This window comes from Aulonocara stuartgranti, assembly GCF_965226115.1.
Source record: "Aulonocara stuartgranti genome assembly, chromosome: 15".
In the NCBI taxonomy this organism is placed as follows: domain Eukaryota; kingdom Metazoa; phylum Chordata; class Actinopteri; order Cichliformes; family Cichlidae; genus Aulonocara; species Aulonocara stuartgranti.
In genome coordinates, this window is record NC_138951.1 from 12,159,205 (window position 1) to 12,178,394 (window position 19,190).

The 19,190-nt window shown below is 42.7% G+C and overlaps 1 protein-coding gene across 4 annotated transcripts in view; it reads right to left on the reverse strand.

The window, feature by feature from the left end:
- Positions 1-19,190, reverse strand: part of syne1a (spectrin repeat containing, nuclear envelope 1a) — a gene marked incomplete at its 5' end in the record, with an annotated part of 121,706 nt that overhangs the window by 58,307 nt on the left and 44,209 nt on the right. For all 4 annotated transcript variants that reach the window (XM_082506593.1, XM_082506595.1, XM_082506594.1 and 1 more), the window contains 13 exons: positions 2,378-2,533; positions 3,616-3,933; positions 4,133-4,297; positions 4,569-4,712; positions 4,881-5,034; positions 5,204-5,376; positions 6,186-6,350; positions 7,274-7,429; positions 8,656-8,799; positions 8,990-9,172; positions 11,309-11,486; positions 16,883-17,019; positions 18,461-18,820. In XM_082506593.1, the coding sequence (XP_082362719.1) occupies positions 2,378-2,533; positions 3,616-3,933; positions 4,133-4,297; positions 4,569-4,712; positions 4,881-5,034; positions 5,204-5,376; positions 6,186-6,350; positions 7,274-7,429; positions 8,656-8,799; positions 8,990-9,172; positions 11,309-11,486; positions 16,883-17,019; positions 18,461-18,820 (2,433 nt within the window). The remainder of the gene's footprint in view (positions 1-2,377; positions 2,534-3,615; positions 3,934-4,132; positions 4,298-4,568; positions 4,713-4,880; positions 5,035-5,203; positions 5,377-6,185; positions 6,351-7,273; positions 7,430-8,655; positions 8,800-8,989; positions 9,173-11,308; positions 11,487-16,882; positions 17,020-18,460; positions 18,821-19,190) is intronic.

Genomic DNA, 19,190 nt, shown 5'->3' on the forward strand with positions numbered 1-19,190 from the left:
CACAAAAGGTGAATTATGGATGGCTTTTAATTACCTGTTTTTTAGTCTTTATTGACTTAAAACCTTATGAAAGCATCCTATTGGAACATCTAATTTATATCCCAAAAAGTTGAATTATACATGGCAAGCAACAGGCTAAAACCACCCATTTTCGTCATATAAATGTCTTAAACCTCCCTTTCTTTCATAAACAACATTAGTCCTTCCCGGAAATATTAAGTCGACTGCTGTAGGTCAAATATAAATTGAGGATAAATGACAAAAACACAAACAAAACAGATTTCGTGTTTCATATGTCAGAATTATTGGTGAGACTCTTCAAAGTCTAACATTATATTTCTTTGGGGTAATTCTAGAAAACACTGCCTGTATCCTTTCCTTTTGAAGGTGTGATTTTTGCCCCAGCAGCAGTCTAACATTAGTCACCAAGGACCACAAGCTCTCTGATCAGCCATCAAAACAGAAAATATCCGTTTCCCCTCTACTCTTTCATCTGCTCAGTGTCAGTAGCTTCACTACAAGGAGGAGTGGGTTTTTATGCTTTTGACGCATTATCCACTTGACTGATATTCTGAGTCGATAACACCGTGAGGATGGAGAGGGTTTCTTGCAGGTTTTGACACATTATTCACTCAACTTGCAAATCCTGTGGTGAGGAGCTCCAATTAGCTGATAGTGCTGAGTGCACACCTTTTCTGACTAGCCAGAGGTAACAGCTTCCCACCTCAAGCCCATATGGCCCACACTTCACACGGTATAATTACAGGCATCCACAGTTTGAGAGGGATGTTATGTGTTTGCATATGTGTGTAGGCACGACTGTAAAGTATATGCATATGTGAGACAATTTTAGCAGGAAAGGAAGGGTGTGGGCTGTACGGAGGTGGAGAAACAAAAGTGAGGGAGTAAAGGGGGACAAATGCGCACATACGCACACTCAGATGTGTTACTGAAGGTGTAAAAAAAAATCAATGCAGTGCAGGCAAAGCTTTTCCACTCATGGTGCAGGGTGTGAGATTGCTTTCTGTAGCGTTTAATTACAGCCTTAGCTCCAGACCAGCAGAGCCCCATTGATTTTCCTTTAGTCCCCCCCCCTCAACCCAGAGGAGAAGACAAATAGAGAGGCTGGATCTGAGTATACAGAACAACCCCGGCAGGGGTAACACGGATAACTCTCAAAGCTACTTCAATGGGGTGTTACAGAAACAAAGTCAAAACTCTCCCAGGAGTAAATTCCACAGTGAGGGAGAACAATCATGTGTGAAAAACACACTGTGGGAAGAGACCCCAGAGGCAATGCATGAAAAATTCACATTTTCTAAAATATATGATTGAGATGGTAACGCAAATTTTTTTTTAACCTGCAGCCAGCTTGTTTTTAATTCTTTTTATTTATTAAACTCACAATGACACCTAGGTCTTGTTTACACATTTACATATCAAGGCTGGCAGTGTAGGCAATAGGGTGGATCCAAAGAAGCAGGTAAGAAAATCTGGTGAAGTGTTTTAAAAAGCTGTGATGACAATGGAGAATTAGAGGTAAGCAATGTAACAGATACAGTCACCAGGCATGGTGGCTCTGAGAAAAGAGCAGCTGAAATTGAGCCTTTATGAATATTGAACAAATAAGGAAAACAGGTTCAAACTCTGCTTGAACAGGAAAGGCAGTGATAATAATAAACCCAGAGTAATAAACATCTGAATGGAAGCACAGACAATGGTTGCTTCTGATGCTCAGTTTTAGTTCACTGCAAAGAACTTCTTTGACTATTATGACTTCTGATTTCATGGCTGCAAGGGCGACACTGAAGGAACAACTTTAGCACAAACATGAACAAAAGCAGTCCACATTGTAGTACGCTGATTTTTCTACACTGCCCTCAAGTGACAGCACACATCTACAACATACTGATGTGGGTTGCAAAGCTCAGTGTAACACCTGCACGCTACAAAAGCAGTACCGTGCTGGGAGCTTAAGTGGTCGGGGTAAATCAGGTGAAACCGAGATGGAAGCAGAATCTGTGAGTGAAGAAATGCATGAACTGGCAAAGTGCGCCCAAAGGCAGAAATATAAATACATGCAGGAATGTAGGGCCTTTACATTACAATATAAAACATCTTGAGGGGACTGTGTTTGTGAAATGGTGTTAAATAAAAACAAACAAACAACTGTGACATCACACTGTTCCTGAGTACATTTGGAGCAACAGAGGAACAACTGGGTTAGCAACACCACAAACGCTGAAAACACCACAACAAACCCCTCATGTGGCTCACTGTTAAATAGATAAAGGATCTCTGAAAATGCAAAGCACCATTAACTGAATATAAAGGCAATATTATTATATTAAACTGCAGATAATCAAGAGCGCCAAACCTGTATGTTGAGCAGCAGGGAGTGGTAGCGGGCAGTGAGCTGAGTGGCCGTAACACTGATACGACTGCTGATGTAAGTTTCCTCCAGAACCTCCTGGGCTAAAGATGAAAGTCCATCGACTTCACTCTGCCGTGTGAGCACTGCCTCCAGACACCCCTGATCACAAGGGACACATAAGTTTTAATATTTTAGTTACATACTGCCAAAGCTATAGATGATTTATATGTCAGCAAAGTTCATTTAAAAGCCAGGTGTCAGAAAACGCATTACAAGCAAAACAATATAGGGCCTAGAAGGACAGAAGGGTGTGTGTGTGTGTATGGGGACCAAAAATTGGAATTTTACTACACTTGTGGGGACCGACAGCCCTTATGGGGACCAAAATCCCAGTCCCCACAACTTTGAAGGCATTTTTGAGACTCAAAAATGGAGTTAGTGGACACTTAGTGTCAGGGTTGCAATTGGGTTAAGGTCAGGTTTAGGGTAAGAGTTAGGTTTAGACTTTCTTTTTTGATGGTTAGGGTAAGTGGCTAGGGAAAGCATTATGTCCCACAAGATATGAATCCCCAATGTGTGTGTGTGTGTGTGTGTGTGTGTGTGTGTGTGTGTGTGTGTGTGTGTGTGTGTGTGTAAATGCAAGGAAGGAAAATACTGAGACTCTTTGGCATCCTGACAGTGGCAGGAAGCATGCTCCAGAGGGAGGAGACCAAGTATGGGAAATACTGCTGTTTTATTTGAAACATGACAAAGTGATGCGCTGTAGTATAAAGTGACACAATGCTTCACAGCTTACTGCATGTGTGGCTGTGTTTTTAGGTTAGTTTGCTTCTTCTGTGTCCTGAAATGTAAATCACGAAACTGTGAGCTTGATATTCTTCTGTTTGGTTTTCAGTATAACCAGAAGGTACCTCTGACTGAAGTGACCAGTGAAATAAAAAAAAACATTTGTTGAAATATTATTAAACTATGGTATTCCATATGGTGGCTGGGATGGGCTCCAGCCCCTCCAGCGACCCTGAATTGGATTAGCAGAAGAAAATAGATGGATGGGTATCGCTAAACAATTTCCTGGCTGGGGGAAGTAGCTTCCTGAAGTCTCTACATCCTGGCCCCCAAAAATAAATTCTTCTAATAAGACAGTATGTTGTTCCCTTTTGAGCTTTACAGTGTTGACAGTTGCATGAAATATCAAGGGCCTGTATCTTATATGGACTGCAGCAATCAGGCCTCTTTCTCACCTGGAGTTTCTTCAGCTGAATCTGCTTGGTGGTTGCGTCTGACCTCCGATTACTTCTGATATTAGCTACCCTCTCCATCTCCTCCAGCCACTGTGCCAGGCTCAGGAATTTATGTCCCATCTGCCTCAGTCGGGTCAGCATTGAGTGCAGCTGGCCTTGAGTCTCCTTTAGACGGCTCTGATAGGCCGCCCACTCTCGCTGAGCGGTGTCCAGGGCTCGGTCCTCGATCTGAGGTATACCCCAGGGGATTACTCTCTCTCTGCTGGTGAGCACAGCGGAGAGTAAGGCTTGGCCATTTGAACAGTGCTCCTGCAGGTTCTGTGAAGAAAATGAAGAGTCAAGAACAAAGTAAATACTGGAGGTCACTGAAGACTTAAAACATTTAGAAAGGGTTAGGTGTTAGGTGCTTTACTTTTGAAAAATACGACTATGCGTAGGCAGGGTTAAAAGTTTGCAGCTATTCTCTTCTCTGATCATAACCATATAGAGTTGACATAAAACTCCACAGTGTTTCTACCTGTAGCTGCTGCAGTGTATTCTCAAGTGTATCCACGTTTCCCTCTGGATGGGACAATGAGGCCAGAGAGGCCTGCTCCTTCTCCAGCCAGTCCTCAAACACATGTAACCCCCTTTGATACTCTTGATGCACCAGCACCAGCTCCTTGGCCTTGCTGACTGCATTCTGCAAAAAATAAACAAGACGCAAACATTAATGGATGAAAGCAGTTCAAGCTCAAAGAGAAATATGTGTAATGATTTTACAATAATTATTAGGCAAGTCAGTAAAATTTTCAACAAGTTCATGCCCTTCAGTATTTTGGGGAATATAATTAATAATAATTAATTTCTGAAAAAGCATGAAGCAAGCTTTTAAAGAAATACACTCAAACTATTCGGTTATTATTCAAATGCCTGCAGAGGAAAAAATGAAGCCGTATGTTCTGAGTAAGCACCTTAGCCTTTTCTTTGAGGGAGTTGTATCTACACTGCAGCTGCTGCACCTCCTGCTGTGTCGTGTGGTGTTCAGTCATATTGGAACCCTTTGTGGCAATAGTCTCCAGAGGACTGCTATGACTCAGTACTTCCTCATAGAGAAGCTGGAAAGAAAGGAGAACCCATAGATCATTGCAACTGGGATGCTCTGAGGTATAAATGTAACTGCATGAATCTAAAGCGGATAAATGGCTAAAATTTTAATTAAATTAAAATTACAGTCAGGCTAATCTAAATACAGAGTTTGGATAGTCTACAGTGGCATTTGATACCTTGGTCTTTCCCAGGTTAGCAGTCTTGTCTCTCATCTCAGAGTACTGTCTGTCTGAGCAGCTAAGCGTCTCTTCAACCCGATCCATCCACTGCATAAACTGACCCACGTCCTCTTGATAGCTGGTCCACTGCGACAGAGCACCTTCCAGCTGACTGTGACCATAAATAAGGCAAAGTTAGCACAGAGGGAACAAACAAGATTCTGAACAGCTAAATCTAATAATCCCTTTAACCTTTCAACTAGCAGAAATCCATCAAGGGAAACTAGGCAGTTCCCAGTCCCATTTATCAAAGACTGACAGATTAATTGCCCCATGCTCACCTTTTACACTGGATTGAGGCAGACAGCAGTGAGTCCCACGAGTCTTTGAGGTCTTGGATCTGTTTGCGAATCACCGGGACTCCCTCAGCTGAAGTGTTCCTCTGGACTGCCTCTCCCCGCGTCAAGAGCATTTTTAGCTGGATCTCCCTCTCCTGACGGGCAGTTAGTAAGGCCTACAGATAGAGGTGAACACACAGACAGAAAATAACTCTCTAAAGGGTAAAATGCATCTCGTCCTGTTTCTTTCTAAACCATTAAAATAGATGCAACATATCTACAGATAAAACTTGTGTCAAGTCAGAAATCTGCAGTTGCATGGTTTGTAAAATAAGCCTGTGTAATGTTTACTTCTGAAAATTTTAAACACAATATCTCAGTTACAGGGAGGGCTCAGTCACACAGGCCTAGAGACTGGTCGGCAACAGGGCAACACCAGTCTCTATTCTAGTCGGTGGAAGCTGGAGGTTTCCTGCTGTCGCTGGGTGAAATCACTTGTAAAGACGGTGCTGACTGATAACCTTCTTGTGATTGCTTTGGTCACTAACAGATTGCTGCAATCCTCCGTTTCTTGCATGGAAACTGACTTATCTGCCAGCACTCTACAACTTCTTGGTAGGTGGCTGTGAAATTGTGAAGCCTGTGACGCAAACAAGAAATGGAGAACCTTGTCTTGGTTTCAACGGTAAGGCATTACTTTCACGGCTTATTGTTTTTTTTTTAAATTACACTGCTGCTTGGTTGTTGGTTGCAGCTGTTTGCTGGTAATTTGGTATCTTGTGTGCAACATGCAGGGGACCACAGCAATCTGTACAGCTCTCCGCAACAAATTTAATCAAGCTACAGCAACCACACGCCAACTTAATAGGGAATACTCATTTTTGTTCCTAGCGGCCAGCAAAGAAAAGTCTTGCTAGGAAAATGTGCATGAATGGACTTTTTGTGTATCCCTTTAAAGAACTCCATCCATGTCTTCCTTCCTTACTTCAAGTTGTAACATCCGGTCCTCCAACAAGCCCTTGTCTGTAGTGGTGGAGATGCAGGTGTTGAGGACCCGCTGAGCCTCACACACCCAGTCCTGGAGCTCTTTCAGTCCTTCAGAGAAAAGGCGGTGTTCCCCTACAATGCGCTCAATCCTGGATGCCTTGTCCTGTTAGATATTAAAGTAGAGTAATGTGACTATACTCCTCAAGTCTTTCCTTACCAAAGAGTTTAACATTACACGTGTTTCCAGTGAACAACAACAGTTTCTTCATATTTTTCTGTGTTCGTGTTTGAAATTACAGCCTTGTTTTCCCAGATAGACATCTCTAGAGACTCTCCCACCCACATGTTATAGCACAAGAAAAAAAAACGCATTGTGTTTTCAGTCATCACTCATACATCTGCAACATCTGTGGATCTGCAAAGCGCAGAAAGTAAAAGCTTCAATAACTGGTGGCAATTTTTGAAGTGTTTTCATTCCTGTTTCCACGTCTAGGATGGAAGAGGACCTAAAAATAGCACTTCACTGGCTGGCCAGCAAAGTAAATAAATCCCATTCATCATCGCCGGGGTACTCTCATTGTCCCGAGGTAACAGAATGGTGCTCTGTGGTCAGCGTAATATTTTGTTCTGTGATGTATCAAATTAATCATACGAGTGCGACCACTTTAATGAGAGCTCCACAAAGGTCAGCTTCTCAAGCAGTGACACATTTCAGCTGTGACATTTCAGAAGTGCTTTAGTGGATAAAGGTACGCTGCACAGTCTTGGCCCTTTTATGCTGATGAGGCTGCAAGCACAAGGGCGTTTTAGAGGTAAGAGAGATTACTGAGCTCAGGTAAATTACTCTGGGAACCAGGTCTTCCCTTGGAGACATGACTAATGTGCAAGGGGGCAGCAGTCCATGACACGGCAGATCATACAACAAAACAGCGAACACCAGAGCTGGACAGAAAGCTCTTTAGTGTTTATCAAGAGCACATGGGTTAAGCAAGGCACATTCCAGCACACTGTAGCAGTCTGTGATAGAAGCAGAGCATAAAGAGAGGAAAGGCTAGAAATAAGGTTACAAGGCGTGAGCGGTGTTACCTTGGTTAAGTTGCTGAGGGCTAGGTATTGTGCTGACAGCTGAGATACTCTGTGGACGAAGCCCTTTCCGGCTGCTTGTCCCTCCCAGAGTCGATGAGCTCTTTCCCTCAGCCTGCCCAGCTCTACCTCCTGACACGCCATCTCCTCCAGCACACACTAAGCCGATGTGAAGCAGGCAAGTGGTGGAAAAACAGAGACGGAGCAATTGGATGTTGGTGAGCGCAGGGTACAGAAAAAGTGATGGGTTGGAAAGTATGGTTGTGTGTGAGCACCATTAGAGGTGAAAATGAAACAACAGAAAACATAACATTTTTCATGACAGCAGAGACACGAGGCACAAGAAGCGCAGAGGAGGAGGGATATGGGATTAACATGTCACAAGTACACACTAGAGCACATCAAAATACATGGATAAAAACAGAGGAACACGAGCATCAGCAGTATTTCTCCTGATGTTCACTTTTACATATAAATGCTGTTATTAGGTTAGACACCACAGCAAAGAAGAGGCACAGGAGACACGGCTGATAACGTAATCCAAAGACGGGTTGTATACATGTTAAAGGGTAAGGAGGATTTTCCCTACATGAGTTCAGAGACTGAAGCCTGTGTGTTTTATTGTACTTCAGGTGCTGTGGGAAGAAATGTAATTGCTTGCAGGGACCAGACAAAAGGCAATGACGAGAAGTGCTACAGTGGGGGACAGAATAAATATAAAAATAGCAACAATGATACGAGCAGAGCTTTGAGATGGGTTTGATTTTTTTTTTTCCTTTGTCAGTTTTATCTTTTTTAACGCTTCATGCCTGTCTTCCCTTTTTGTCTCTGCCAGACGTGGCAGAGGCTGTTATCGCATTCTGAAAAAGGCCTTTTAGCCACGCAGTGCTTCAGCTTTGACAGAAGGAGAATTAATTAGATTTCTGGACTTTTCTTCTGACTATTGTGTCAAGACGCAGCTCTATTTTGATCCAGTGGTGCTCGAAAAATGTAATTAGGTCCTTCTCTTCTCCCCAGTGAATTGAAATTGTACTTCAGGGATCCATATCTGATGGAGAGCTGACTATTTAGTATCCTTGGAAAATCTACTTAATATTCAATTTGCGGTGTAATGACAAGGTTTATTTGAGTGAAGAGAGGAAATTAGAAAACATCAGTGAGAGCAGCTGAGAAGAGAAATGTAAAAGGGGCAGCCTCACTAACGTAATGCAATTTAACAGTAAATGGACCCTACAGTATTGATTAAAATGTCCTGATGTACTGCTACAGGGGTGGACTAACAGATTGACCCTTCATCAGCCACAATAACCGCAGAAGTAATGTCATTGTAAGAGGACTGTAATGTCCAGGGAGAATCATGAGCACGACTGTGGGCTTCACAGTACCTGTAGTTTGCTGAGCTCCTGCTTCTTGGCTGGAAGGTCATGTAGGCGAGCACTGCTCTCCTGAACTCTGACCTCTGTGCTGTTCAGCCATTCCTGCAGAGGCTCAGCACTGGCCTCAAACTCTGTCATCTGGGCCTGCAGGTTCTGCAAATGTGAAGTAACTTGTTAAATACACCTTTTGAGGTTCTGAATTTGCACAAACTGTACAAATATCAGAGAAAGTGAGCACTCTGATAAAAAAATGAAACTAATGATTGCTTGCTTTCTTGCACATTAAATACACATTGATGTAATTTTGCAGCCATCTGCTAAGCACGGAAAACAATGCACCAACCTTGAGAGCATCTTCTCTCATTTGCAGGTTATTCATCAGGCTCTTCCAGTCTTCTCTCGCATTTGCCACCTTGGCCTTGATTCCCTCCACCCTGTCCTTGGACACTACAGCCATCAGCAGCTCCCCACTGGCTCCTACTGTACTAAGCCTGGCCTGGCCATTCTCCCTGTCACTCAAGAACTCCTAAGGGGATACAGTACACAGACAAAGACAAAGGAGCAGTGACTATTTAACTGAAGCACGCACACAAAGGGAGAAGGGTGTGAAAGGAGGGGAAAAAAAGACTGAATGACTATCCCAAACTTCTTCTTTTTTTGCCTTTTGCTGCAGTGCCTGACGGGTAACAAAGCCATTCTCTACATTGTCAACAAATTTTCTCTCAAGGTCCCAGAATGTGACCCTACATTGTGAAAAGCAGTAATTACATTAGATGAAGTCATTACTAATTCTACATGCATATGAAGAAGTGGCCTGACCCACAGACGCAATAACAGATAAGGGAAGTCAATGAGCCTGAAATGTGTCTGCTTTTTTTTTTCTTTTTTACAAAGCGCCTTCATACACACCCACCGGCAATGTACACACACATATTAGGATAAACACGCATATGCAGCATGCACACACACAGACACCCCTCCCTCTGAGCTGAGCCGATGACAGTAGCGCAGCAGGGACCACTCCACCATCTGTGCAGTCAGCACATCACTTACACACACTATCTAGCTTCAGCCTCCTCAAAACACACACACACACACACACACACACACACACACACACACACACACACACGGTAAAGTAAAAGGCACACACAAGAAAAGAAAGTCTCCGTCACCGTTTCGCTCTCTGTGTTCTACATTCATTTACTTGCTCGCTCTTTTTCTTTTCCACACTTGCTGTCTTTCTCACCCTGCCAGTGTAACCGTATACCACCAATTAAGCATGACACAATGGATACCCCAGCCCCTCCCACGCTAGCCCTCCTGGAGGTCAGCCATGTGGAAACATTGTTCCACATTCCTCACCAAGTCAATAATAAATAAAACATGATTGCCTCTCTAGTCAGAAAGTATGAAAATCCCTCTCATCCAAAAAACTAGAAACTTCTAAAGGAGCAGACTTTGCTAAACCCCTGCAGAGGATTTCCAGCAAATTATTTTGTCAAATAACCACACGTTGCTTTGCCATTTTGAACTCACTCTCCCTGACCACCTAACTGTTGATTCACTGCTTCGTCGATCATCTAAGAGCTCCAAAATATGGTCTGAGAATGCAGAGTTTAGAAATAATAGCACATTGCTTGATAGTAATGCGGTGCATGGATGTGGGGATGTCCACCTTCACAGACAAGCAGCTGACTATTAGCCAGAACCCTGCGGTGCTCTGAAGAGGCTGCCAGACCTGCCAGAATTTCAGAGACTTCTCAGAAAGAGAGACACACAGATATTTTGAAGAGAAAGGCTGAGAGACCCCACTGTGGAGCTTTCTCTTATCTCTTTTGGCTATGAGCCCATTTCTAGCTTATCCAGGCTACTGCAGGTCCCATCACTCCAACAAGCCCACCAGCAGACACTCAACAGTGGGCATGTTCACACACGCTTCCCTTTGAGCAAACATCCAATGAAAGAGGATTGATTGTTTAACTACTACATCTTTTGCTTTTCTTTGTAGTATCATATTGTTGCTTAGCCTGCCTCTATGGAAACAAAATAAAAAGCGAGAACCAGTCTGTAATTAGCAAGAGTGGATTTAAGTGGACTCAAACTGATGCAAGGTTGCAGCTTCTCAAGGAGCAGACAAATGGCTTTTATGACAAGAAGCTTGTTAATATCATCACCCCGAGAGGCAGGAAAAGTCTGGTTTATGTAAGTGAATAAATGACACTCCCTACCTCTACTATCAACAGACACTCACAGAAGCAATCTGCCTGTAGAAAAAATATCATACGGCCACACTGGCTGGCAGCTCCGAGACATCAATATGAATGAGCACAAAACAAGTTATTGAAAATGTTATTTCTCAAAAGACTTGACTACAGTAATATTTAGTTACGTTTCCATCCCCAAAAAACTGCTTGATATGCTGGTATTACTTCAGTCTGCCCTGGAATAATATGACAAAAATGTGATTAAATCTGTGATTAATTCCTGCATCAGGTAAGTCTGTCTTGGAAAAACACCTGTGCAAAGAAGACAATGAACTTCAATTTTACTACAGTTATATGTCCCCTTAAAAAACACATGCGCATACACACACACACACACAGGAAGAATAAATTTTTTTTTAGCTGTACATAAGGGTTTTGCAAATTATATCCCTTACCTGAATCCTTTGCAAAGCAGAGGAGGCCTCTGTGACAGTCTGTGGCACATCAAAGCATTTGGCAGTGCTGATTTTGGCATTGACCAGCCACTGCTGGAAGTCTCTAAGGGCTGCACGAAACCTTTGCTCCAACAAGCGCTCCTTATTTTGACATTCCCTGGATGCACGAAGACTCAGACTGCAGGAAAGAAGAAGAAAAGAAAGAAAAGGCCTCATTTAAGTTGTTGTTCATGGGTTGAAATCTCCCGTGAGAAATGAACAAAGAAAGAACGAAGCTACAAACAGAGGAAGTGTTTACTGCCCATGTGTCCATCAAAACAAAGGAGACACGTGCTGATGCTCTGATACTGTCCAGACTGTACTCACGTCATGGAGGATGAGCCAGGGATGAGAAATGGGCAGGTGGAGAAGTGGGTGAAGTGGAAGGAATGAGCGCTGGGGCAAAGAGGGAGAGCGGGGGGATGGCGCTAAGGGGCACTGTGTGGGAGGGGGGTTGAGAGGCAACATATGACTGGGGCAAGAGTTCACATGGGTGACAAGATGGAGGGAACGAGGCACGACAGCTTGATGCTATAAGAAAGAGATGAGATGGAGGAGATATGTGAGGAAGCGGTCACAGCGAGGCTTGACAGAATATCAAAGGTACACTTTCAAATTTGGATTTTAGGAGAATGAAGCTTTTCATCCAGAGGAATTTTTCTGCTATTAATATATTAACCACAAGGTACAGCAGGTATGTAACTGAAGCATAATAAAATCACTTGTTGAATGAGACTGAGATTTGAAGCTTTAAAGGATAGCTAAAAACACAAGAAACCATAATAATCTAAAGGGATGCACAAACAGAACACACAAAATGAAAATGTCAGCGAAATTTGATGACAACTCCTAACTTTACGGAGCGTGATAATAAATTTACAGCAGCTCAGGAGGTAGATTGGGTCGTCTACTAACTGGAAGGTTGGTGGTTTGATCCCTAGCCCCTGTAGTAATTGTGCTTAAGTGTCCACGGGCAAGATACTGAACCCCAAAATTTCTCCCAATCCATCGACTGCAGTCTAAGTGTGTGCATGATAGTCAGAAAGCACTTAAGGGTACAAAATAAAGATCTTTATGAATGTGTGAATGAGCCTTGGTGTGTTGATTTAGAGTAGAAAAGACCCAGCAGCAAAAGTACCAGCCCAGTGGGAGCGGATGTTGTTGATTGGCACATGAGGGGGTGGGAGACCAGCTGTCAGCTACAAAATGATCGGCAATGAGATTTTTTATTTTTTTTAATTTGTTAATGGTGCTTTGAGTACATCATGAGACCAACAATCAGTTATGTGTTTTTATAACCAGACACAATTCAGGTATTTTACCATATTAGGCAATTTAAAAGTATAAAATGGCAACAACAAAAAATTTATTTCAGATTCAAATCTCCAGCATGACGCACTACACAACCACCCGTCTTCTTGACCTCCATACTCCTTCACACACTTCTGCTCAGTGCTCCCTGGCACTAAATTTACATAACCAAATTGTGAGGTGTGTTATGACCAACATAGATACAAGTTCATATATGGATAAGCTATATGTACAACCAGCAGAATTATTTTCTTTCAACTCTGGGATAAAGAAAAAAAATCTATGTACATGTAGTTTCATTCAAAATAGATTTAAACATGATGTAAGACAAAAAAAAGAAAAACAATTACTGGATTTCACACATTGTGGGGAGTGTGTGAAGGTTAAAGGAGGAAGGGGGAGACGTGGATGACAGCAGGGAAATAAGGTTACTTATCAGAAATAGAGGTATGAAAAACATGGCAAAAAACACATTGTCCTCATGTAGCATCTCAATGCACTGAAACACGCATTAAAGTCAGGCACAGACACTCTTGAGCTTTAACGGTGTGATGAGGGCATGAAAGGGTAACACAGTGGGGATAGCACGGGTGTAAAAGAAGCACTTTTTCTGCTGTGACAGACAAAATCTGGCATGCGGTATAAAGAGGAGGTGGGGCGGAGGGGAGTTATTGCCTTTTCCTCCTCTCCTCTGACTCCTTTTTTTTTTTCATTCTGTCTGTGCACTCTTCTTTCTGCAGCGCTTAAATGCAGGACAGGTGCAAAGAGCGCACAGGCCAAGTCTATTACAGACTAAACAGCCAAACGAATAAGGAAAGGTGGTGTTTTGCCAATCAGCAGTCTACGCCAATTAGCTGCCAAAGCATTTCCAAAAAGCTGACCTCACTTAGATTGTCTGCCAGTAAATCTTCAGAGAAGCAGCAAATAAAGGAGATCATTTGCGCTACGGTAGAAGTTTATACTTGTACATGAATGCGTTGAATGTGCATGGCTGTGTGTGTGCATGCTCTTTTGTATGCACTGTTGTTCTTTTGAAAAGGCACTGCACGGTGCGTTCACAAACAAGTGGTGCTCATTGAACACGGGCTCACTTGAGGGTTTAAAGCAGGCAATTAGAGCTCAGTAAAGAGACTAAAGTGGGTATCAGTGTGAAGAAAAAGACCTTCCAAAAAATTGTAATTTCCCTAAAAAATTACACTCGGCGTTGCATAAAATTAAACTGGGGAAGGACACAAACATAGTCAATAAGTGGAAGTGAGGGAAGACGGTTAAATGTCGCTTAGCAACTGGTGACTCTGTTGTTGTCCGTCACCTTTCCACCTTCACCTGGCTGATACGGACGTCAGACCTCTGTGTGTTATTGCCACAAGCGCGCGCACACACACACACACACACACACACACACACACACACACACACACACACACACACACACAAAAGAGCTTATAAAACATAGCTCTGGCTTTTGAGCTGTAATTAAGGAGAACTTTCCTTTCCCGCTCTTGTTATTGTGTTATGGAACAGCTGTTTTTAAGACTGTTATATGGAATAATGTGTGACATCAACAATAATTATGAGGACAGGTTTAATTGAATCATTAAAATGACACATTTTTATATAATATGCCAGTTAAAAAGTATGTCAGGTATCTGCAGAATCACATACTTGTACAGTAATAAATAGCAAATAACTTGTTTATACGTTATGTTGCACGTTGCATCATAATCACTTGATCATCTGTATTAATCACAGGCTTTTAATAAAAACTGTCTAAAGGATAAGGTTGGCTAGGTTGTTGACTAATAGCTAATAAAGCTTCTCTTTCTCCAATGCCTCAATCAATTATGGAGTACCTCAGGATTTGATTTTAGGTCCCTTTTTGCATTATGTGTCCGTTAGGCTTTATTTTTCACAAGTACAATGCATCTTTCAAATGATAATCCAATGTCACACAAATATTTTAGGATGTGTATTTCTACAGAAAAACTGTCTTCATCTAAATGACACACAGACAGCTGTGATCATTTTTAGCTAGCCATATAGGACCATTAGCACTAAACCTTTAAGCCCATAGCAAAAGTCTTGGTATCACCTTTGACCTTGCACTTAAACCTAAATCGAATTAATTCACTTCCGTTCTCTATAAACAGATAGCTACAGAAGAAAATGCAGACTTTTTAGGCAAAACACAATTTCTTTAACATTGGAAGTGTCTTGGTTTTACTCAACGTAATCATACATGCATGCCTCCACTGCAGAACGTAGTTCTAAAGTTCAAGAGCTTAAAAAGTGTGGTCATGTCTATCAAAAAACTCGGATCAGATGATTAGAGAGGCCAACTGCTTGAATAAGGTCTCACCAGGTCTGTTATGTACACAGGGAGCTACCCATAAAGGCAAACTAGGCAGACAGACATAGCTAAGCATCCCTTCTCTCACTCATATAAAGAGTGTTACAAACAGTTTATTCTCCTCGAGGATGGATTTTTGACCCTTTACTGCACCAGCCCTCATCTCATCATGCAGCAGTTGCAGAATCCTGCAGTGAGACTAACTGGTAGCAGATAATGAAAACACATTACACCAGTACTAAAATCCCTGTACTGGCCACCTGTCAGATTGATTTTCAGAACCTAATGTCCTCTACCCAAGCAGTAGGTCTCAGATCCCCAAAACAACTGCTTTTAACTGTTCCACTATCCAAGTGGGTCAAGGAGAGTATGCCTTTTCAATGGCCTTTGTTTGCACTTATTGCTTTTAGCATACTATAATTAAACAAATGAAATTCATTTTTATTCAGTTTCCTCAACATATTTCGATTATTTCCTGTTTATTTGTTTGTCTTATGTTATTTTATTTTTTTTACTTAAAATGTATATAGCATATTGGTCAATAGAGGTTGATTTGAACATCCTAGCTGAAAAAAAACCTCCAAAAACATTTTTTTTTTGATCAGTTAACTTTTAAACACATTGTTACCACCTTTCCATTTCAGGTATACACAAAAGAAAGAAGTGAAACAAAGCAAAATAACAAAAATCCCGAAATGATTGTCTCTAGTTTGTTCCTGTGACATTAATATTTCAGTCCTCACCCTGTCATTGATGTGTAAACATGGTCCATATCTCTCAACACTGTCTGATCTTATGAGTCGGTTACTCCATAACATATATTACACTCACTATTTACAGCCATTCGTCTTGTTATAGTGGGTCTGGGTCGTACCATCTCTCCAGGAAGGCTTTTTCACAGGCTCCTACCAAGATTTTAAACAAACATCTGTCTTCTCTCAACACAATATTTCCTGCTATATCACCAAAATGCAACACCAGAGATGATCCTGTATATATTTTAACAATAAATAAATGAACACTCTCCCAAAACTGCACAATGCCAGGGCAGATCCAAAAGACATGAGAATGGTTTACATTTATCACATTGGCTTCAATATGGCTTTGTTAGAGAACACTAGAAATTTATGTTTAATATTGGGGGTGACAGAGAATTTTATTCAATCCTTCCAACAGTTTTCTCTCAAGCTACATGATGATGTAGTAGATTGCTGTGTTCTCCATACAGGCAGCCATTTATCTTGAGAAATATACACACCTAGTTCTTTTTTGCCCATTTCGCTTTAACATAATGTGCTGTATTTCCTTTCCTCTGTTGGTACTATGCAGATATTACTCTATATTTCTTTAAATTGTAGATTCCTACTATGGTTGGAGAATGGTTGCATAATGTTAAATTTTGTTCCATCTCCTGAAAACTCATAAAATTCCCATCTTTTTTTACTGTACACAGTGCTGTTATTCCATTTGGTATCCATTGTTTCTCATCTCTGGTCCAAAGTATCTCCAGGTTCTTCCTCTAATTTATATTTTTGTTCTATATTAAACCACAGTTTTCATATAATCTGTGTGATAACGTCTTCACTTTTGAGAAAACCTTTTACTTCATCTCCAGTGTGACTCTGAATTTCCTTTCCTTGAGCATTTGTTTGGATAACTTTGTTGGCTTTTAGGTTAGGAAGTTCAAGTTGGGGCCATTTCTATCTACATTTGAAAAAAGCAGCTTTTGGCCTCATTACACAGACTTGAAGCAAAAGGCATCATGAATAAACTATAGTTAATCAGTCAGTGTTTCGTTTTACATCCACAAACACTCCAAGGAGTAATTCTCGCTCACCCACATCACATCACTACAGCAGAAATGTTCCTCTCACCTGTTGTGCTGTTTGATTAGCGCCGTGACCCGGTCTGACTGTGAGCCGAGGTCTCTGGAGTATCGCACCAGGTCATTCAGTTGGCCTTTCAACTTCTCCGCCATCGGCTCGGCGCTCTGCAAGCCCTCCAGTATATCCTAAACGGCACAAATCAGACACCAGCTCAGTGTGTGTGTGACAAGGAAACACAAGCACCCAACGGATCTGCATGACACCCTCCAATAAGTCCGCTCGCATTCCTATTCACACCCTGCCTCAGTCGTTTTCGCTCTTCTCACATTCAAACCGCGCACACAGACGCTCAAACACATACTCACAGTGCTGCCTGTACAAAAGCATTGCTGTTCCTGGCGGAGTGTGGCAGGAAGGAGCTGTGGATAACGGTCTCCAGCTCGCCTCAGCGTGCCTCACATTCTGCACTCACACAGTCATGAAATCCTGTCCCATGAAATATGTACAAGCTCTCTCTCTCTCGCTGTGTGACTCTCACTCACTCTCTGACGTATGACGATTAAAACAACCCTCCCTCCCTGCTCCTGTGGACTCGCTGCTCCCGTCTCCCTCTTCTCCTTTCCTTTCCTCGCTCCCTCCTCCTACGGCGGTTCTACTTCTTTCTCTAGCCCACTCTCTCGCTCTCTCCTCTTTCTCTCTCCCTCCTCCCACTCCCTCCACTTATTCCCTCGCACACATTTTTCCTCCCGATGACTCTCTCACGCTCTCTCCCTGTGGAATTCAGCAGTCAGCCCTCACAGATGTAGAATTGGTTCAAACGCACACAAACAAGCGCGTAACGAAAACAAGGCCGGACACAGGAAACAGGCTGGAGAAGGAGGAGAACGAGAAGCGGAGGAGGGGAAAGAAAAAAAACCCAACTCCTCCTCTGTTCTTTAACAGCCCCAAATTGAGGAAAACCGGAGAAAGGCATGGCTGAAGAAGCCCGGAGGGGAAATATAGGGCTGAACGTGTTGGCACGGCCTTGACAATACAGAGAAATTGTCACACTGTAAACATCCTGTGGAGGTTAGAAACAGAGCAGCAGGGGAGGTGAGGAGCACAAGCATCTAAGAAAGAACCCCTGCAGCCAAGAAGGACATCTCAGCACACTTCAGTTCAACCAAGTTGGAGTATAGGCAGGAGAAACAATGAGGGAATGTTTGGGAGGGAGAGATAGTGGAAAATAATGGTTAAAAAAGACAAAGCGGGGAGGGGTAGAGGGGACAGCACGGAAGACAGAATGAGCAGGAAACCAGGGGAAGTGATGGGATTGTGGCTGTCACTTGTTCATCATTCCAGTAAAGCTGATTTACAAACTAATCTGTTTTTAGGATTTACAAATAGAATGGATAATTACTGACAGAGAAAGCAGGGCTAATTGCAGAGGGTCCTGTGTGTGTCTGTGTGTGTACTTTGTATTAAACAATGCTAATCATAGGACGGCAGCATAGCCGCTGTCAGCTTTCACCCACCCCAGCGAGTTTTTATTATTGATGCTGTTTTTTTAAATGCACCATTGTGAGAAAATGAACAGATAATAATTCAGGCTCTCTTGTCATTATGTTTATTTAAATTCTATAGTACCTTAGCCAGCTGCCATCCCTCCACGGCCTCCTCGCCGTTACTCTGCCCTTCAGCTTTAACCAGCTCCTGGCTCCACCCCCTCAGACGTCCATCAAACACTTTTAACTCTTCCTCCAACTGGGCGGTCAGACGGTTATATTCCTCTTCGGAAGCCGCGGCAGCGGACAGGGCCCCCTCCAAGCTATCCCGGGCCCTCAGAGCGGCCCCTTCCCATTGCTCCAGAGCGTGGGACAGCGCCCCCAGCTGTCGATCCATGGCCTCGCAGCCTCCCGCTGCCGTGTGCTCCGCTGTGGACGCCGCGCTGCGACGTACCCGGCTGAGGCGGTCGCGGCCCTCCAGAAGTCGACACTCCACACGCTCCTGGAGAGATAAAGAGGGTAGGTAGGTAAGAGACAAAGTTGCTACGGAAACTGTGGCTAAGGAAACCGCAATCTCTGGCTGTGCTGGTGTCTATTTAAAGCTGCCGTATAGTGTTTTCATCAGATGTCCCCTGCTTCATCACCTTACATGTTTATATCTACTTCTTTGATTCTGTCAGTGCACCAGTTATTCTGATTTGCTGTATTTTTAATTTCCATATCAGTAATATCGCTCTGTTAGTGATTTTTTTTCCCTCTCCTTCCATCTTCACCTCTTACTCTCTAAGGGAAAGCCAGGCAGATGATGTGAAAAACACTTGAGTGTGATGCGATAGCAGTGAGCTGATAGAGGGATTAAAAAGGGAGAAGAT